The following is a 21,047-nucleotide window of genomic DNA, read 5'->3' on the forward strand; positions in this document are numbered from 1 at the left end:
TAGTTTGTTTCTCCTGAGATCGTTGCTGCTGTTTTCAATTATTTTGGGTCCCCTGTTTCCCTTTTCCAAAGGTGCAGATCTGTGGATCCCTCCGCCCCGCTAGTCACAGAACCAGGCTGAACCAGCCCATAAACCGTTGACAGCATCCGAGAGGACTTGCTGGCGTCTGGATGAAGAGAGAGTATTGAGAGGAAGTGGAAACCAAGTTGTTAAGATCTGTGAAGAAGGAAGGAGTTTATTACTGTTTGCATTGATATTTCATAGAATCATAGTATCGCAAGATTGGAAACGACCTACAAGATCATCTAGTCCAACCATCCTCCCATCACCATTGCCACCACAAGCACTAAATCTCATCTTGTAGCTCCTCATGCAGATGCCCCTTGAACACTGCCAGGGACGGCGACTCTACCACCTCCTTGGGCAGCCATTCCAGTGCCTGACCACTCTGAGAGAAAAACCTCAGAGAGGTCTAACCTAAACCTCCTCCGGTACAACTTATGGCTGTTTCCTTGGGTCCTGTTTGTTACCTGGGAGAAGAGGCCAAACCCCTCCTCATCATCACAACCTCCCTTCAGGAAATTGTAGAGTGCAGTAAGGTCTCCTCTGAGCCGTCTCTTCTCCGGACTAAACAATCCCAGCTCCCTGAGCCACTCCTCATAAGATTTGTGCTCCAGACCCCTCATCAGTTCTGTTGCCCTTCTCTGGACATTGAGGCCTCAGTGCCTTTTTTGTAGTGAAGAGCCCAAAACTGGACACAGTGCTTGAGGTGTGGCCAGAGCTGAGTACAGGGGGATGATTCCCTCCCTGCTACTGCTGGCCACACTATTTCTGATGCAGGCCAGGATGCCATTGTCCCTCTTGGCCACCTGGGCACACTGTCGGCTCATGTTCAGCCAAGCATCAACCAACACCCCCAGGTCCCTTTCCTCCTTGCAGTCATCCAGCCACTCATCCCCAAGCCTATAGCACTGCATGGGGTTGTTGTGGCCAAAGTGCAGGACCTGGCACTTGGCCTTGTTGAACCTCAGCCCAGCGATCCAGCTTATCTAGATCCCTCTGAAGTGCCTCTCTGCCTTCAGGCAGGTCAGCACCACCTCCCAACTTGGAGTCATCTGCAAACATACTGAGAGTACACTCAATACCTTCATCTAGGTCATCAGTAAAGATATCAAACAAGATGGGCCCCAGTACCGACCCCTGGGGTTGCCAGCTGGACTTAGCTCCATTAACCACTACCCGTTGGGTGCAGCCCTCTAGCAGTTCCTTAGCCAAAGAAGGCTATACCTGTCCAGGCCATGGGCAGCCAGTTTCCCCAGGAGAATACTGTGGGAGACCATGGAAAAGGCTTTGCTGAAGTCTAGGCAGACTACATCAATAAATAGCCCTTCCCTCATCTACCAGGCTGATCACCCAGTCATAGAAGGAGATGAGGTTTGACAAGTATGACCTGCCTTTCAGCCCGGTCCCTTGGGCTTGTGACAGTCCAGATGGAGGAGGAGCTCTCTGTCTCCACCTGAATCACCAGGGGTGTATTCTGCGTAGCATCCCAGACTTACAGATTGGGACACAAAGTGCCCTGATGATAACTGATCTGCCTTTTAAAGGCAGGTGTAAAGAAGGCATTGAGGACCTCAGCCTTCTGCTTATCCTCAGTGGTTGCACTCCCCGCTGCATCAAGTAAAGGATGGAAATTCTCCTTGGTCCTTCTCTTACCATTGATATATTTATAAGAGGATTTTTTACTCTCTTACTGCGGTGGCCAGTCTGAGTTCAAGTTGGACTTTTGCCGTCCTAACTTCCTCCCTGCATACCTTAGCAACTTCTTTGTAATCTCCCCAAGTAGCCTATCCCTTCAATTTTGTCACCTTATTGCCCTTCTTGTCTCCCTAGAGCCCATCTGACTTGCTGGGATTGCTGAATAGCTGTGTTTTGCTACCTCCTGCTTGTAACATCCAAAACCAGTGGTATAAAAATCAATGGGAATTTATTGGAGTAAGTTTTTGAGTATTCTTTATTTTAGTAAAATGCACTGAATGTCTTTGGATGAAAGTCCAAATACCTACCCAAGTGTATTACAGTAATCATGGAATTTCTATTTCAAAGAGTTTTTCAAAGCCCTTCAAATGGAAAGACAAAAGGAAATGCAACTTCGGAGAAGTAAATGGTGCATATTAAGCAAACAAGCATCTAGGAATTTTAAAGAGGACTAACTTATGAAAACTGACTCCAGTAATGTTAGCATATAGCTTTCTTTATGAGGGTACTCAGGAATTCTTTTGGTAGTGAATGATACAATCCCAACTCCAGGTACACACTCAGCTTGGAAATGCGTGCACATTGTGTTTGGTTGGCCAGCTGCTTTGACTCCATCACATTGCATCATCTTGTCTTGATTTCTTTGCTCCCTCTGTTGAAAGCTTTGCTCAATCTAGACTCATTGCAGGTGCTGAATCTGTTATTTTGATCCACGTGAGATTGATACAGAGATTAAACTGAAAATAAGGTAGGGTTCTGCCACACTAATTTGAGTGTCTTAGGAGCACAATCTTGCTTAGGATAGGGTATCTGCCACAGTGCCAATTGTCATCGCCCCACAGCCTTTGTGGGATTCAGACTTGTAGAATTAGCTCCTTGAAGAGAGGGGCTCACAAGGTGTTAATCCATGTAAACTTCAGAGTGCCAGGTTGTGTGATGGCATTTATAGGGCAGAACCCATAGAGAATATGCCTCTGTCGCCACTCTGTCTTGTGATGACACAGCACCTGCTGTAGCATGGGGTTAGCGGGACTGCAGGCATAGCGGGATGGGAGCTGAGCCAGCCACAGCCTGGCAGATGCCATGCAGGGTGCCCTGCCTGGTGCTGGGCTTAGGCTGCCCTGTGCTGGTGAGGCTGCTTGGGGTGGGTGTAGGGCAGCTTCCTGCCAAGCAGGACCACAACCAGCAGCAGGTTACTTGTGTGAGCAGGGGCGTGGGGGGAGAGCGTACTGCACTTGCTGTTACTGCCTCAGAGGAATGTTGTTATCTTTAAAATGTTTTTAACTGCTGTAGGACTCATGTCATTCTTACCTCCACTCTAGAGCACTCTGTCACTACATTTGAGAGTACAGGCTAAGAGTACAAGCTGTCATTGGATTTCATTTTATTTTTACTATCCACAGGAAACAGTGGGTTGTTTCAAAAATAGAATCGTCTTTGCTAAGATGAAGTTTCACTCCATGTAACACAGAACCCTGAACTCTTGGTATTTTATAGCTGATACAACCAGTCTTTCCAATCTACTGAAGAAGTAGGCTTAGGAACACAGAGAATAAGTCCCAGCTGCAGTAGATGATCGTGTAGCTTGAGAAAGGCTGACCCTGGGGGCTCAGGTAGTTCAGATCTAACCTTTTGGTATTCTAAAGCGTGAATAATTCAGCTGATGTACTTTTCCTTGTATTGTTGCCTCTTCATTGTTGATGGATAATTTCAGTAGTTTTTGCTGGGCCGGTTGCTGGTTAGCAGATAGGCTTTTGTACTTACTTTCATAAGGCAGTGATTTTAGAAGTCGTGAATGTTTTGCTTCCGAGTGATTTTCTCCCATTTTTTGATTCAAACAAGAACAACTTATGATTTTTTTTTTTTTTAATGCCAGGCATTGTGTTCAAGTTAAAAAATTAACACATTAAACATAGCTTTGTTTACATGTTGGTAACTGCTGAGGCTTTGGCTGACAACAGCTTTCAGCTATGTCTGAACTAGACTGGATTTGTTTCATACTCTTAGTATGTCAGTATTTCTCTTCCAGACCTCTGAATCAATTATTCCTCTGCTATTTATCTTTTTTGGTTGCTGGAGAGAAGAGTTACTATGTTACATCCTGATTTGTAAGATCAAGCGTGGTGATTTTCAGTAATTGAGGATTTTCTTGCTTTTCTTTAAGTGAAATAAGTGGTAACCTTTTCCTTTTCCTGTGCGTAATGCAAAGGGGATGGGGTTGGAGGTCTGGCTGGTTCATGTGGCATCCCAGATTTTCCTACGCAGCTTAAGTTAATTCCTACATAACCTACATAACCAGAAATTCTCAAATATGGTAAAACTTGATTTCTAGTGTTTTGGTATGTATGTTAAAGTCACTGTGTTTTCAGTTCAGACAACATTGCCTCACATATGTTTGTTGTCTCATAGTAAAAAATTCTTTTAATAATTTGGCTACATACATACTCCACCCATAGTTTGCATATTGTCTTCTTATGATGAGGTTTGCCTGTTGAGTAGAAAGACAAAGTGAGCTTAGATTACAGAAGCAGAGAAGCAAAGACAGCTTAGAGGCTCAACACAGTATAGATGAGTTAGACTTTTAAAGTTGTAATGTTCTGGGTTTTATGTGGGATGAGATACAGGTGTGAGTGTTACAGACAAGTGTTTTTCCTGGGTACATTGTTTACCTGCTGCCATGCAAGCCAGCTCTTTTTTTCTCTGCCTCTGCTTTTATTGCCCATATCTATCTGCATCACAAAATCTCTAACAGATTTTGTTTCTAAAATTGTATGTCTAGAAGAAGGGCTTATCACAGTCTTTATATCATCCTTGGATGGAGATTGGTAGTGTATGGGGGAGTTTGCATAAATTATTAGCATCTTACCAAAACCAAGGAACAGGAAAAAAAAAAAAAAAAGCCTAAAGAAATGTTTATAGCCGAGCCAGGAGGAAACATTATCTTCAGTTTGTGGAGTCTACCCTTTGTCCCCATTCTGCTCAGCACTGACTGGATGGGGTTAACATTGACCACTAACAAAAGCACTCTGCTACCTGTCTCACAGTGCTCCGGTCTTTGTTGCTGCATTATGAGTGTACTGCTCCTACTGACATGTTTTCTCACAAGCTGTACAGTACCTGCTTGCTCCAGGTGCTACGTAAGCACAGCAGAAGGATGCCAGGGGTAGTGTCTGCACAAAGAAGCCCCTATTCTGGCTAACTGTAGAAGAAACCATTTTTTTCCTTCATAAGATCCTTGCAAACACAGTCAAAGTGAATGGAAGTTTGTGTCTAAATGTCTTTTTGCAATAGGTGCAATGAGGTTATCTGTTTTTCAGGCAGATAAGTGAGACAGTAAGGAAAACTGCTGGCTCAGGCTTCACCTCTATTGTTGTGTTACCCACTCACAGGTATCATGTACCAAGACTGCTGTCATAGGCCAACAAGGGCCTGTGATGCCAGGGTGAAGGCTGATATTGCAGATTACTTTTGATCACTGGAATACATGGAGTTTACACAGTCTTGGACATGGGGCTGTGCTCCTTTATTTGTCTTTTTTGTTTCCTTCTTGTTGCAGGGAGACAGCTGTTTCTTCTGCCCCTGTGAAGACATTCTTCCACTGTGTGGAATGAAAGGGTCTGCAGCTGTGGAAGGAGGATCACTGCGTCAGGGTGGCTGCACATTCAGACACATGGAAATTGGTGTGTTTGCCTAAAGATGTGTTCTCAAACTCAATCCCCAAAACCACTGCATTGCTGTAGGAGGCTAAATGTGCTTTTACAGGCTGGATTCACTTGCTTTGAAATGATACCGGTTTTGATGACAGGGAAGACAATTGAATGCTGCCAAAGATCTGTGTTGATGAGACAGGAAATAGTGGGCGTTGGCCTCCTGTGAGATGGGCTTGATACTGATCCACCAGGACTCTTCTGTCCTGGATTTCTACAGAGAACGTTGTTCTAGCTGCTTGTAGTTTTGAAGTGTGGGGAAGGAAAGAGTGGTAAGGAACTAAGAAGATAATTTTGCAAGATAATTTTGAATAGATTTAACTGAGGCAGCTGAAGACAACGTTTCCCTCTGAAGAATCCAAGTGTTTTGCACTGTGTATTAGTTCAACTCCTACAGACTGATGTTTGAATGTGCCTGTCTTCTCCAACTGAATGATGAGAAAGCAGAATATGTTAATTAGCTTCAGCTTGTGCAGACTTTGTGAATATGCCCCCAAATTCTATCCTTTACTGATAAAGGATCATCTGAAATAATGTTTCAGCACTATGATAATCCTGTCCCTGGCATGTACTGGAGACGTGTTTCTCTTTGCAAACCTTAGGTGCCTGTTTCCAATAAGATCATGGTTGTCTGAACTAAGCATCTCCAAAGAGCTGCTCATAATATACTACTTTCTTAAAGTATGAGTATGATACAAGTGCCCTTCCACTGACGAACAGAATTGCTGAAATGCAGGGGAAGAAAACAGAGTCTGAAACATGAACCAAATGAGAGATAGAGATACACAACAGGCATGTGGATTGGATGCAGGGCTTTTCTGTTCAGGTTTCTGTTTGTTCTTTCATGGGACTGTTCTCCATGCATGTTGATTCAGGTCGAAAACCCTGGGATTTACAGTTAGGCTAAAAGATAGTTGTATTATTGCATTTCTACTATTTTACCACTAAGTAAAGCAAGAGTTTTGCCTTCCTGCAGAGAGATGCTTTGTTCTACCCGGCAGCCGCAGACTCCTTCTGGGCTGGCGACCCTGAAGGCTCATCTCTGGTGGAGGTAGCAGCATGCCCAGCAGCTACCCCTTCCTCCTCCCAGGCACGGATGGGAAGATTTTGGCCTCCTGCAGGCTCGGTCGTCATCTCTGCTTTGCCATGACCGTGTATTCATTTCCTTTGCTTTTTTGTGTTGCTGCTGCTGCTTCTGGATGGGTTGATGTTGGTTTGCTCTGTTTGTTTTCCTGGTTGTTTTTCTGTTGTTTCTGCCTTGGTGTCCTGCTTCTTCTGCATTGCAGTGCATTGGTTTCTTTTCAGTTTTGTTGATTTTCATTCCCCCTCTGTTTCTGTTCTTTGAAAAACTTTTTCTGTCCTAAGCGTATTCCCCTGTGTTTGTGAGGGTTTCAAGGGATTTAGCTTTGCTTTCCTTGGCTTCCCAGTCCTTCGTCTTTCTTTTATTTTTCCTGGTTTTGCTTGGCTTTGGTTTTGCTCTGTGGTTTTTTGTTCGTATCGTGGCCTTGCATTGCTTTTCAGTTTTCATTCTTTCTTTCCATTGCTAAGCACTGGTCAGCGTTTTTATCTGTTTCCATTGTTTGGATCCTTTGCTTTGCCATGATAGTATATTAAATTCATTTGCTTTCCTCTTGTATTTCTCAACCTTGTTTTGCTTTGGTTTGTTTTCCTTCTTTGTTGTGTTTTGTCTTTTGCTTTTTCTGCTGTGAGCCTTTTTGCTGTGCTTTCCATTGTCTTTGTTTCATATTTGTTAGTTGTCTTTCCTGCTCCTTTCTTTGCATGACGTTGTTTTTTGCTGAAAGCATTCCTTTACTTTTCAGAGTGTGTTTCTTGGCTTTGCTTTGAGTTTCTCCTTTTGCTTTTCATTCTTTGCCTTGCCTTGCTTTGCCATCTTTGTTCCCATGCCCACGCCCTTCCTCTTCCCTTGCCTTCACTTACCTGATGCTCTCTTTCTCCCTTGTTTGTTGTGTTTTTTCCTTGCCAGGCTTCTGGAACTCCAGCCTGCCCTCTAGGCTTTCCTGCTGTGCTTGATGCATTTGCAGCTCCTTCTCGGTTTCCCAGGTGGGTCCACGCCTCGTGGGCATCCTTGCCTCCTCCCTTGTGGTGGACTGGCTGTTTTTCCTCTGCTGTCTGGCTAGATCCATGCCCGGTAGCTACCCTTACCTCGTCCTTGGCATGAGCGCAGGTGCTTTGCCTTCCTGCAGAGAGATGCTTTGTTCTACCCGGCAGCCGCAGACTCCTTCTGGGCTGGCGACCCTGAAGGCTCATCTCCGGTGGAGGTAGCAGCATGCCCAGCAGCTACCCCTTCCTCCTCCCAGGCACGGATGGGAAGATTTTGGCCTCCTGCAGGCTCGGTCGTCATCTCTGCTTTGCCATGACCGTGTATTCATTTCCTTTGCTTTTTTGTGTTGCTGCTGCTGCTTCTGGATGGGTTGATGTTGGTTTGCTCTGTTTGTTTTCCTGGTTGTTTTTCTGTTGTTTCTGCCTTGGTGTCCTGCTTCTTCTGCATTGCAGTGCATTGGTTTCTTTTCAGTTTTGTTGATTTTCATTCCCCCTCTGTTCCTGTTCTTTGAAATACTTTTTCTGTCCTAAGCGTATGCCCTTTGTTTTTTTTTCCTTTTTCCCAAGAGGACGGCTTGCCTCTTAACCAAATGTTGAGCCCTTTGGTCTTAACACTATCCCCTATGTGAAGCTTTTAACCCCGAACCTAAAGAGGAGAGGTTTAACGTGTAATCATGTCTAATATTGTTAACACTTTGCCCTCGTGCTTAATGGGTTTTCTTTAAGCCTGCTAGGAAAATGTAACCCGTAACGAGCAAGTTAACTGTCCCCTCTTATGCCTACCACTTACTCTGTTGTGTAACTCATATCACTAACTCAAACGCTTAAACCTGAAATCTTCACTCTAAAGCAAACAGGTAATATGTAACCTTCACCAAAAGGGGAGCACATAACCGTTTACTGTTAATGCAACTGGGAAAGCCTTGACCCTAATCAAAAAAGGGTAGCCCTTTGCAGTGCCCGACCACACTTTTGGAAATGCACTATTACCTACCATCCAGCTTGAGTCTGCCCTGGCACAAATTGAGGCCATTCCCTCCAGTCCTATTGCTAGTTAACGATGTTAGTTAGCAATGAGAGAGCGTTAACAATGAAAGTGACTTATGTGTGTGGGGCAGCCCTGACTTGGCTGACAGGAGTGGAACATTGTAGACGCCGTAGACGGCGGGAAGCTTGTTCCTGTGAAACGGTCCCTTGTGCTCCAGGAATCTCTCTGACTTTCTATCATGGCCTCTTCCTCCTGGTTTTCAGCGTGCTCAGAGGCATTGGTAATGAAGAGAGAACAGACGTCTTTGTAGGCCCTGGAATGGAAGGTGCTTGAGAAGCAAAGGCAGGCAGGTGTGTGCAAAGCAAAGGCCGGTGTGTGCTTGCAGAGCAAAGGGAAGCATGTGCATGCATCGAAAGCGAAGGCGGGCAGGTGCTTGTGAGGCAAAGGCAGGTATGGGTGTGCTTGCTTGCTTAGGAAAGGCACGCAGGTGCATGCTTGCATAGCAAAGGCAGGCAGGTGCGTATGATGGAACGGCAGGTAGATGGATGCATGCTTGCTTCGAAAAGGCAGGCAGATGCATGGCTGTGAAGCAAAGGCAGGGAGACGTGTGCTTGCTTAGCAAAGGCAGGCAGATGGGTTCTTGCAAAGCAGTGGCAGGCAGATGGGTTCTTGCAAAGCAGTGGCAGGCAGGCAGGTGATTGCTTGTGAAGCGAAGGCCGGGAGGTGGTTGCTTGGTTAGCAGTGGCAGGCAGGTGTGTGCTTGCAGAGCAGTCTCTAGCCAACTGAGGGGATGTTCTCAGGTTTTGTTGCTGTTTAATGACTCTTTTTTTTTCCCTTTTCTTCTTTACTGCCTTCACTGTCCCCGTCTCTCCCAGAAGCTGCTCTTCTGGCAGCCGCCGCGTGGGCTCGTTAGATGCCCTGAGTGTTTGGAAGAGAGCAGTTTTGTTGAGGGCTGTTGGTGGAATTTCTGTTGCCAGGAGCGCACGGACAGAGAAAGAAGCGTTGTGCAGGCGGGGCAAAAGGAGTGCTGGGGGTCCTGGGAGCAGCAGCGAGGGAAGGTGTTTGAGCTAGTGCTGTTCCACTGGAACGTCCCTTTGGTTTTCTACTTCTGAGAGTACTGGAACTGGTTGCAAAAGATGTGACTTTAAGCGAGGGTGCAGAGCAGATTTAAGCTTTACAGGCGGCTGTGCCAGAGCGTGAAGCATCATCAGCAGGCATGGGTAGCACCAGCTTGAAACATCAGGGGAAGCAGTTAGCTTCCTCAGAGCCCCCAAATGGAGTGCCAAGGTGATGAGGTGAAGCAGCACTGAGGGTGGTTTTCCAGGATCTGTGTCTTCTAGGGCTCAGGGCCAGAGCTGTCACTGGGGTTGCTTTCACTGGACACCCGCCACCCCTCCTCAGGACCCATGGTGAGCGTGTGGGTGACAAACGTGTCACTGAGTGAGAGCATCAGGGTGGGAATGCGTGGAACGTAGCGCCCAGGGGAGAGACAGGCAGCACGGGGAGGGGGCGTGGGGGGAGAAGGTCAGCCCCAAGGAGAAAGTCTCCCCCGATGGAAAAATGGGCTTGTTGAATGCCTTGGGTGAGATGTTGGAGGAAATCAGTGAGGTTAGTTAAAATGTGCCACCTGGGTTCTGTTTGAGCCCCCTCCAACCCCACAAGTGCCGTCCAAAGCTCTCCGGTGCCGCCTGGTGCTCTTTGCAGTTCCCCAGGAAGGTCCCATTGCCTCTCGGCGTTGTCTGGACTCTCCTTGTGCAAACTCAGTGCCCCCCAGTGCTGCCTGGAGCCACCCCAGTGCTGTGTGCGGCCCTCACTAGCCTCCCAGTGCCCCGCAGTGGACCTCCCAGTGCCACCAGTACTGCCCAGTGCCCCCAGTTCAACACCCCCATTGCTCAGTATGTGACCGACTACTTCCCCAGGAACAAAACAAGGCAGCAGAGATGATGACAGCAGCGATTGTGCTAGAGATGTTCAGTGTGGAGGAGCTGCAGCTCTTGGCTCCCTGCGGCCACCCCAACATCCCCAGAGGTGGGCACGGAGGCCTGGGGGGGCTTTGGTGCTGCATGAACGACTGCAGGCAGAGCTGTAGCAAAGCGAATGCAAACCATTTAATAGTTAAATGTACAAAAGAGTAAATAAATGACAATATTCCCAACCATTTCCCACCCTAACAATAGTTTCTGATCCCACCCCCTAAAATTCCCACCCTCTAATCAGTTTCCCACCCCCCGATCAATTTCTCACCCCCCCGCTCCCTCCCACCAACAGTTTCCTCCCCCTCCAAAAAACTTCCCAGCCCCCCCAATTCCCACCCCAGTAATTCTTTCCTCCCACTTCCAACGATTTTGGAGTGTAACATTGTAGCAGAGTACAATTTCTCACTCAGAATTGCCACCCCACAAAATTCCCTCCCCCTCCCCACATCCCCAATGCCAGCAGTTACAGAGTACAAGAATTTTTGATGCCAGCCATCTCCCACCGCAGCCAGTTCTCACCCCAGTCATTTCCCACCCCAACAATATCACAGTACAGCCATTTCATTTGCCACTCCAAAAAGATCCCACCGCCCCAAGAATGCCCACCCCCAACCATTTCCCACCCCAAGAATTCCCGCCCGCAATTCCCACCCCCATCCATTCCCTCCCCCCAGCCATTCCCACCCGCAATTCCCACCCGCAATCATCCCTCCCCCCCCCCCATTCCCACTCGCAATTCCCACCCCCAACCCTTCCCCACCCCCAGCCATTCCCACCCCCCAACCATTTCCCACCCCCCAAGCAACATTTCCCAGCCCAAAGCTTTGACAGTCCAACACTTTTGCGGTCCATCAGCTTCAGAGTCCCACATTGCCCCAGTCCAAGACGCCGCTTGTGGACAGCGCAGTTTTGGAAGGGTAGGGCTGGGGCCGGTGCTGGTGCTCCTGGAACGCTGCCGCTGCTCTCTGGGTGTCGTGGGGGCCAGCGAGGAGCCCAGGGCTACAGGGAGCCATATTCATCGGCTACGGCCACGTCTCCTGCTGCACCAAGTGGTGCCCATCACACCCCAACAGTGGCCCGAGCGGGAGTGTGCCAAGAAACCAGCCTGAGTGCTCCTGCTGGCCGCCGTGCTGCCACAGCCAGCTTTGCCTAGCGCCGATGTTTGTGGCCTGGAACATCCTGGCAGCGCGGCAGCTTCCTCTTTGTGGCTGGGATGCTGCCAGCGTGCTGCTTGTGCCCGGTGCTCTTGCGTTTGGTGGTGGTGCAGGCGGGCATTGTTCACCTGGGTGGCTCGGTGCTGTCCCCGTGGTGCTTGTCTGCCAGCCGGCAGGAGATGCATCCGGGGGGCAGTGCGAGGCGGGTGAGAACCACGCGGGGCTGCCTCCGCTGCATCTCTGCCATCAGGTGTGCCGTGCAGGGCGACGGTGGTGCTGGGGCAGCCCGTGGGTTTGGCAGTGCGAGGCAGGTGAGAATCACCCGGGGCTGCCTCTGCTGCACCTCTGCCATCAGGTGTGCCGTGCAGGGCGATGGTGGTGCTGGGGCAGCCCGTGGGTCTGGCAGTGCGAGGCGGGTGAGAATCACCCGGGGATGCCTCCGCTGCACCTCTGCCATCAGGTGTGCAGTGCTGGGCGCCGGAGGTGCTGGGGCAGCCATGGGGGTCGGCACGGGCAGCTCCGGGGATGCTGTCTTCTGCCGGAGCGAGTTGGTGCGGAGCCCAGATTCAGCATCTGTCTCGTTGCTGAGCTCCCGGCTGGCCCTGGGGGAGTCAGGCAGCTCTGCGTTGGAAGAGCAGGAGTCGAAGCTGCTGGAGACATCTGAGCTCAGTTGCTCCGTGGCTGTGATGCACTGCATCAGCTCTTCACTTTTGCAGCTGTCCGGAGCACTCGCTGCTTCTGGAAAAGCAGAACATCCCCCAGAACAATGATGGCAGCCTTCCCACGCCAGCTCGGTGTGGACACGGACCCGCCATCTCTGCAGACCACAAACTCACCATCAATGCAGGTGAGCAAATGGTCAATTTCCACATCGTCGGCAAGACTGTTGGTCCTGGGTCTCTCTTCTGGAAAAGGGAAGAAATCCCCAGTGGGGCAATGCCAGCTTTCCCACGGCCACTCAGCGCAGACAGGCCTCCATCAGCTGTGCTGCTCCCAAACTCACCGTTGTTGATCCACGTGAGCAGGTCATCCATGTCTGCGGTGTCGTCCAGGAGGCCTGTGTTGGCCGTCACTTCTGGAAAAGGAAGAAAATCCCCAGTGGGGCAAAGCCAGCTTTCCCGAACACCCCCCCGCCAGTTGTGCTGCCCCCAAACTCACCCTCGTTGATCCACGTGAGGAGCTCATCGATGTCGTCCGCGATGTCCTCCGGGGTGTCTGCGCTCGTTGTCACTGCTGGAAAAGCAAGAACATCCCCAGTGGAGCAATGCCAGCTTTCCCACAGCCAGCCGGTGCGGACAGCGTGCCGCCCGCTCCGCAGCCCCTGAACTCACCGCCTGGTTCCAGCGTGGCAGCGCTGCAGGTGAGCGGAGCCGTGGCGGGATGGGGGCACACGTCGGTGGGCGCAGGGTGCCCCCGGTCCTCTGAGAGCACCACGGCGTCTTGGAAGGGCTCCATCGGCGCCTCCCAGGTGTCAGGCAGGGTGCAGGGCACGGGGAGCACCTGCTGCTGCAGGGAGGGTACCTGCAAAAGAACGGGGGGGGGGCCGGGGCGGGCGGGGGCCTGCGGCAGGCAGGTGCCTGCGGGCTGCGGGGGCTCCCCGTGGAGGAGCACGGCCCCAGGCCACAGCCCCATGGGCTGCTGGGGCAGCAGCGTCCCTGCCAGCAGGGGATGTCCCGAGCAGGGAGCAGGGGCGGTGGGGGGAGCCACAGCTGGGTGCAGCCCCCCAGGTAGGAGCAGCAGCACCGGTAAGTGCAGCCCCGCAGCTGGGGTCAGGCCCCCAGGTGGCAGCTGAGCCGGGGTTGGGGGCAGCCCCCCAGGTGGGAGCTGTGCTGCCTGTCCCCAGACACCTGGTCCCCCAGGCCAGACAGAGGCCTGAGGTGCCAGGTAGGTGGCAGTGGGGACAGGGGAGGGTTGGGGTGGTACCGGCATCGGTCCGCGGACGGTGGGCTGCATCCAGGCGGGGTCCGGTGGCGGCACAGTCGCATCAGCGAAAATGGCGTCGGGTGTCAGAGGCACCGTCAGCGCTCGTCGAGGGAATCTCTCTGTGGGGAAATGCCAGAAGGGGCGCTGGGCTGAGAGCCGGGGCACTGGGGTGAGATCCGGGTGAGAGGAGTGGGATCTGGTGTGCTGGGGTGCGATCTGGGGTCACGGGTGTGAGATCTGGGGCCCTGGGGTGAGATCTGGGGGCACAGGGGTGAGATCTGGGGCCCTGGAGTGCGATCTGGGGGCACAGGGGTGAGATCTGGGGTCAAAGGGGTGAGTCCTGGGGCCCTGGGGTGAGATCTGGGGTCAAAGGGGTGAGATCTGGGGCCCTGGGGTGAGATCTGGGGCATTGGGGTCAGATGGAGTGTCAGAGCAGGGGGAGCCTGCTGCCTTACCTGCCATGACAGCTGGAGAGTGGCAGTTGGGGGAGCCCCTCCCCCCAGGGGGGTTCCGTGACCGTTGGGGTCAGCCCCTTTCCCCCAGGCTTGCGATGGTTTGACTTTTCGTACCCAAACATCCTTCCCATGCCAGTTGTTTCCCATCCCGATGATCAGTGACCATCCCGATGGGCATTTGGCAGCCCAGTGCTCTTCCTTGCCAAGGGTCTGCCCGTCCCAGTGGGGATTTGCCATCCCTGCAGTGAGTTCTCACCCCAGGGATGGTTTCCCCTCCCGTCCAAGCGATTTCCAGTCGTCACCACCCAAGACTGTGTAAAGTGCCAGCATTACTTACGAGTTCTTGAAAGTGGTAGCGGCCGTGGTAGGCCAGTTAGACCTATGGTAACAATGAAAAGGAGGGATTTCTGTGGGACAGCCCTGGTTTAGCTGAGAACAGTGCAGGAATGAGTCAGTGCCCGTGCAGCGTATGCCGAGCTTGTTACTGTGAACTGGTCCTTTGTGCCTCGAAGAACATCACTAACTTTAAACCGTGGACTTTTTCTCCTGGTTTTGGCTGTCTCTTGGGGGCATTGCTAGTGAGGACAGAAGAAACAGCATCGTCTTTTCTGCTCTTCCCTCTTCCGTGCTTCCCCTTTCTGCTCTCTTCCTCATCTACTCTTCAGCTCTTCTCCCTGAGTGTTATCCTCTTTTTGCTGCTCATCTGCTGTTCTTTCTTCCTTGTGTCCTGACTCCTTTCCTGCATCTGTACTCCTCTTCTGCTTTTCTTTCTTACCCGTATCCTCTCTTCTCCTCTTGTTCTCCTCATCCGCTCTTCTGACTTAACTGTTTCCTCTTTGCACATCTTGCGCTCTACGGTTCTTCTGTTCTGGCCACTCTCTGCTCTTCTACTTTACTGCTCTTTTCCTTCTCTGTCTTCTGTGCTCTCTTCCTCCCTTCTGTTCTTTTTCATTTCTGCACTTCTCACTGACCCGTGTCCTCTCTTCCCATCTTCTGTACTTCTGCCATACCCGTATTCTGTCCTCTTCAGCTCCTCTCCCTTTCTGCTTTTCTGCCTTAGCTGTCTTGGCTCATCTCCCTTTCTGCTCTTCTCCTCGTCTGCACGTCTTTCTTACCTTCATCCTCTCTTTTATTCTTCTGCTCTTCTCCTCGTCTGCTCGTCTTTCTTACCTTCATCCTCTCTTTTATTCTTCTGCTCTTCTTCTCTTCTGCTCATCTCCTCATTGCTTTGCTGTCTTGTATCCAATCTTTTTCTCTATTGCACTTTTCTTCTTCTGCACTTCTTCCCTCATCCTTTCTTCTTTTTCTTCTCTGCTGCTCTTCTTTATTTCAGTCTTGTCTGTACGTGCTCTTCCCCTGTTCTGCTCTTCTAGTGCTCTTGTCAGCATCCAGTCTCTGCACCGCAACTCTGTGTTGGACTTTATCTTGGGGTGGAGGAAGGTCGTAGGGCCTAGATTTGTAGAAGAAAACCCAGAAGGTGATGAAGAAGAGCCCTGAGGAACCAGGAGCACAAAGGCAGCGTGTTTCTCCGAAGGCCACAGCGTGAGCACGTGTTCCCTTTGGAGGACTCTTTTGTACCTCTCCAGGAACTGCTTTGGAATGGAGAATTTTCTGGAGTTGTTTCCAGTTGTTGCTTGGATGAGCTGAGGCTTTTCTCCTTGTATCTTTGCAGGAAAGCAGAGCGGAGAGAACGTCTGTGGTGAGATGCTCAGGTGGAGTTGCCTTCCGTGCACCAACAGCCTGTTTGTGTCCACGTGATGCACGGTGAAGGGAAGGCTGCTGTTCTGTGAGTAAGCCTGGCAAATGGAATGATGGTTCTGGCCTTTTTGTCAAGTGTGTGAGGAGAGGTCTTTGGACAGGCTGTTCTTTTGTTGTTTTGTTGTTGTTGTTGTTGTTGTTGTTTTTCAGGGGAAATGCTTTCAGTTGTTAGTTACAGTGGTTGGTTGGTGCTTGTTTGAAAAATGTTGTTCATCTAGAGAAGCAGTGTCTCGCACCAGAGAAGTGAGAAATCTCCTGTACATCCTGTCTTCTCCACGAGCCTTCCGTGTAGAGACATTTAGTGCCTCTAAATGCCTGTAGAAATGGTGGGGGGATAAATGGGGAAGAGCTGAGGTGCAGTTTCTGTGCGTGCTCTGTACACGGAGCAGGCGTCACCTGGTGAGAGCTAGGAGCCCTTTGCAGCATTGTGGATTTGTTTTCCTTGCTTGTTGGAGCGTGATGCTTTTGTAGGTGCTGTGTGCATTGTAAGTAACTGTGAACTGTGCTGAGACTACAGGTGTCCTAGAGGGAGCCCCAAAGTCCTTAGTTGAGTGAGGGCCTTTTTTCTCTGTCTTTCAGTTTTTTTTTCTTCCTCTTTTCTTTCTGTTAGTGTGACATAGCTGGCCCATGAGATAATTCACTGGGAGTTGTGCCTTCTTGCAAAGCTGTGGCAGGTGGGTGCATGCACTTCACTGCTAGTATGACAAAGCTGAAGATGCCTGAGCTGTGTGAGAGCTTTGAGAATTGGATGGAGAGTTCTTGACCAAGGAAGAGCCCTGTGGTCCTAGCTCCCTGTGGAGAGGCTGGGATTACTGAAGGGAGAGAGGATTCTTTGAGTGATCTGAATGGTCTAAGAAGGGAGGTGACAGGTTTAGGGTTCCTTTGCAGTGCTCTGCCCAGGCTGTGACACTGCTGGGGTTTTATTTTGAGTCACTCTGAATACAAAAGGAGACAAATGGTATTTTGTGCAGCCTGAAACCCTGCAACTCTGCTGTAGGGGCTCCAGCCCAGAGTAGGTGCCCTGTCTCCATGACTGCTGACCACGCTCTTCCCTTCTCCACAGTGACCACGGCCAGCCCCTGAAGCCCCAGTCATGAAGACCCTGTACGTCATGCCCAGTGGCCATCTGTCTGTGCTTCCCATGTCTGTGATGGGTGATGGAAAGAGGTTGGGAAAATTGTCATTTTTCTTTTTCAATGCTTTCTACGTTAAATGATGAAATGTTTAGTGTTCACTTTGCTACACCTCTGCCTGCAGTCATTCATGCAGCACCAAAGCCCCTGTACAGTGCATTCCTTAAACCCAGAGTAGAAAATGTGTTATTTGTGGGCAAATTGTATGATGTACATTTTTTATTGCTAAATCTGTCTATGATGTACTTAAAAAATGATTATTTTTTTGATAGAATTAGCTTCAGGTTTTAATTTATTTTTCCAGTCGATCCTTTCTTTTGTGTCCTGACTTGATCCGTCTGGTAGCTGCTGTGATAGTCTTACCATTGCCCTTTGGACTAAGGGTCTGTGTCTGCTGTGGAATTGCCTAGCAGGGATAATGGTAACCTAGTTGCAACTGGAAGACTAGACCAAAGGTGTTTTTCAGTGGCACTCTTTGTTTGTTACTGGTGGTGTTCTTGTTACAGAGGTAGACAGGGGCAGAGAAAATGAAGTGCTGAGTAGGCAAGTGAATGAATGTGAACTTCTCAGTCAAAATTCCTTCTATCAGGCTTTGGGCAGGGGAGGATGTGTTGAAAAATCCTGGGTTGGGAAAAATACTGGGTTGAGAAAGCTGCCAGGCTGCTTCCTGGGAATGCTGCTGCTCTCTTGAAGGTTGAAGGTAAATTCCAGCTTCTCATGTCATCTAGTCATCTCAATATTTCCTTGGCTAGATTATTTTAGAATCAGGAATCTTAAATCAATTACACATTAATTTCTTTGCTGCCTGCTGTTTTTTTCTAGCTTGCATGAAAATTACAGCTCTGGGCTTTCACATGCATTTTAAGGTTTATCTGTTCAAAAATGTGGGGAAATTGTTAGTAATAATATCTAAGAAGTTGAGCTTAGATAGGCAATACCTGATGTGTCTCTTGTGACTAAGCTCCTTTTTCGTTTTTTGAGTTTAAAAATGAAGTGTGTGGGAAGTGCTGTCATTCTCAACTACTGTGTAAATGCTTTCAGTTATACAGTGTCACTTTGGCACTTAGTTTTATGTAGCACAGCAGCAATGACATTGAGGTTCTTAGGGGCTTCTGTTGGTTTTCTTTTGTTTTACTTGGACTAGTGTATGGTCAATAAGTATACAGATGCTATGTAGTATATAGAAGAGTTAGGCTGGTAAGGTTATCACGTTGAGAAAGATAATCAGAAATAAATGAAAAAAAGCTCACTGATATTGTAGGCTCGCAAGAAACTCCATGAGGAGCGATCTCCAGAGAGAGATCCTTCCTCAGTGGCAGTCAGCCCTTAAATGGGGTCTAGGAGAGGTGCAGCCAGGCTCCATCCCTTGTGGTCACACAACTGAATTGCCTTCACCTGCGCTCCCAGGGCTGACTCGGTGCTCACCTGAGGTGATCAATCAGAGGTTCAGACTGTGATTCAACAGTTCCCATACGGACTAGCTATTCTGTAACAAGGTGTGCTGTCACTGAATCAAACTGTCTGACAGTCTTAACTTAGCATCTACAAGAGGCACATTCTGAAGTTTTTTTCCCTGTTATCTTGTTTCTAAGATGTTGGAGTAATTTCATCAAGTCTGTAGTCTGTGTAGTGGAGGTGAGCAAACAGTGGTGATGTGGTTGTTGAAAAGACTGATGCAGAAAAAAATTAATTATGTTGCCTTCATGTTTAATAGGAGAAGTTACAAGAATATAAAGTTGAAGATGGCTGGAATGAGCTCTTTTATGTGACTCAAGCTGAATTCCATGCAAGACCTGATGACGTCTCTCTTAACATCAAACTTGGTTGCACTGTACCAGTCATGCAATAAATTACAAGATGCTGTGCTCCATGTTCAGGAGGCAGAGAAGAAAATACCTCTGGAGACGAGCTTGGAATGGTGCTCCTGTGTCGTAAAGACACTTGGGGTATTTAATCATCTTTTGATTCTGTCATAATCTTCCGTATCCTCAAAACTGGTCACAGTCTCTTAGTTTCGTTCCACTGACAGCTATTGCTCAAATAATGTAACTCCTCCAAATGAAAGTCTACTGAAGCCAATTGTTTAATGGGGATTTTCTTCCTAAAGTTAAACCTTGTATATTTTCTAACTTCAAGTCTAAGCTAGATATAGTAGCTTCATCAAGGAGAGAACTGTTTGAAGAGTTCCTGGAACTTCACTGCTGAAAGATACATTAATGCCTCACCTGTGAAAGTGGGTTAGGTAGCAGTGTGTCCTGGAGAAGTAATGTCCTTGCCTTCACAGAAAGATGGTGGTTCCTCATCCTCTGATGAACTTTATTCTTTAGGAATACCTTGAATCAGCCCAGGACTTGGAATCTAATACAAGGAATTGGAGAGCTATCAAAAGCGGTCATCTGCTGGCGCATTCTAGCTTTATTAAAATGAAATTTGCTTCGGGAGATGTCCGTCAGTGCAAATCCAGAACGGAATGCTTTTTTCTTAGTCAGAGAACATCTAGCAGGTATCAGTTTCCCTGAGTAACCAGTTTGTGGACAGGAGAGGAGTTTCTTTGTACTAAGGTTCTTAGTAGGCTTGAAGCCCAAGCTATGTATTTGTCCAAGCTACAAGCCTTGGAGAAGACTTGGTGATATCCTGGGTCAGTTATCTTCTGTCTCTTCAGTAAGAGAACGTTGTTCTATACTTCAGCAGCTAATTCAGATTTCACAGACATTTGTGGATCAGCTTTGTCCTGATCAACTTAACAGAACCTGCAGTGAGATAATGAAGAATTGTAGGTCTGTAGTATAAAAGAGAAGCAGAAGGCCACTTTCAGTAAGAACATTCTCCTTCAGAAAAAAACGGTAGGGCCAGGTAAACCAACTGACTTCAAGGTATATCATCTGAGGCACAGCTGGCATAGTGCAAAACAATGTCTGTAGGAAACTCCTTGGTGAAGTTCTGTGTTCCATTCTTCCCGTTATGTTTTCTTTCATACTGACTTCTACTGACTTCCGTTGATTTCACTTCCATAAGTGAAGGTCAGTGCTTTGGGAACTTGAGGCTGTTGTCCTGGTTTCTTGTGCAACTCAGGTTTAAACAACTGAGGTGGTGGCAGTTGAATCACCGAGTTGCTTGGTCCACAGTTAAATAACACTGACCCAAAGCATGCAATGGCTTTTACCAGGACTTTGTTGAAAATGAGTTTTTTCTGCCTTCTAGCTTTGATCGTCTCCTTCACTCTGTGAAACAGTATGTGAGAGAAGCTGAGGAGCTGTCTCACACCGTCCTGGAAATGAAAGGACAGCTATACATGCATGCTGGGACGTTTCTGCTCAAACTGGCCCAGAACAGTGAGGTGCAGTGGAGCGATGCGTGTCAACTGGCAGCACTGTGTTATTTGAAAAGTTTCAGCGTAAGTCACTTTTCACTTTCTGCCTGTAGTTAATGCAGTTCTTGACCACTCTTGCTGTACATGTGCAGAACACCCATATTCCAAAGATTAATTAGTGTTTGTAAGGCTCTCCCCTCACTAAGTCTTACTCTTCCACATGCCTTTAAAGGACGTGGACAGGAGCTAACTGAGTATCTCCCACATTCTTGTTCACAGACGGTCAGTAGAGCTTAGTCAGTCTTAATTCTTTGCCTTATGAAATACTACTAATTTTCCATTTTGTGCAACTGCTGGTGTTCGGAACTTTACTGTCTCTTGTGTGTGCTTACAGCTATTGGCAGTAGTTAAAATTACTCACTTTGTGTCTTCTTCATTGATATGTTGCAGAGTGCCTTCAGAATGAGTGTATATTTCTAAAGTTTTCTTATGCTAGAAATAAGAATATGTTTCCTAATGTTCAAGACTAAACTAAGTGATCTGCTTTTTGTTGTAAAGAAGCTGTGACAAATCCTCTCCTTTCTTCTCCAGGTTCTTAAACCAAAGTCAAAACTAATAAAAGGGGATCCTGCTGGAGAAGACAAGCTGGAAATGTTGGCTTGTGATCGAAAAAGCCAGTCTGGTAATAAGAATTAATCGTTAAGAAAGTTCCATAAATCTCTTTTAATCTTATGAATAGTTACTTGAAGAGTTAAGTGGCTCGATTCCCAACCTTAAGTAGCAAGAGCAGCCCACTGTTGGGGTTGTCCTTCAGTGTTTTTATG

At 48.5% G+C, this 21,047-nt stretch overlaps 2 protein-coding genes across 9 annotated transcripts in view; one reads left to right on the plus strand and one right to left on the minus strand.

Annotated features, from left to right (window-relative positions):
- The window catches only part of LOC149911523 (uncharacterized), a 47,510-nt gene that overhangs the window by 4,634 nt on the left and 21,829 nt on the right, over positions 1-21,047 (plus strand). For 2 of the 8 annotated variants that reach the window (XM_090133725.1, XM_090133728.1), the window contains exons 3-6: positions 15,695-15,808; positions 16,844-16,947; positions 18,628-20,307; positions 20,815-20,905. The gene's annotated coding sequence lies outside the window, so the exon portion shown is untranslated. Of the gene's footprint in view, positions 1-12,914; positions 13,005-15,081; positions 15,809-16,390; positions 16,455-16,843; positions 16,948-18,627; positions 20,308-20,814; positions 20,906-21,047 lie in introns of those variants that run through there. The other 6 variants (XM_090133726.1, XM_090133724.1, XM_090133723.1 and 3 more) reach the window with 6 other exon arrangements.
- Positions 11,253-12,874, minus strand: LOC149911524 (uncharacterized). The gene is made up of 2 exons (XM_090133733.1): positions 12,481-12,874; positions 11,253-12,382 (listed from the first exon to the last, which is right to left on the minus strand). The coding sequence occupies exon 2, from the start codon at positions 12,339-12,341 to the stop codon at positions 11,769-11,771; it is 573 nt and encodes a 190-aa protein (XP_089989859.1). The 5' UTR covers positions 12,342-12,382; positions 12,481-12,874; the 3' UTR covers positions 11,253-11,768.

Source organism: Phasianus colchicus, unplaced genomic scaffold (assembly GCF_987193195.1).
Source record: "Phasianus colchicus unplaced genomic scaffold, bPhaCol1.hap1.1 HAP1_SCAFFOLD_97, whole genome shotgun sequence".
NCBI classification, from domain to species: domain Eukaryota; kingdom Metazoa; phylum Chordata; class Aves; order Galliformes; family Phasianidae; genus Phasianus; species Phasianus colchicus.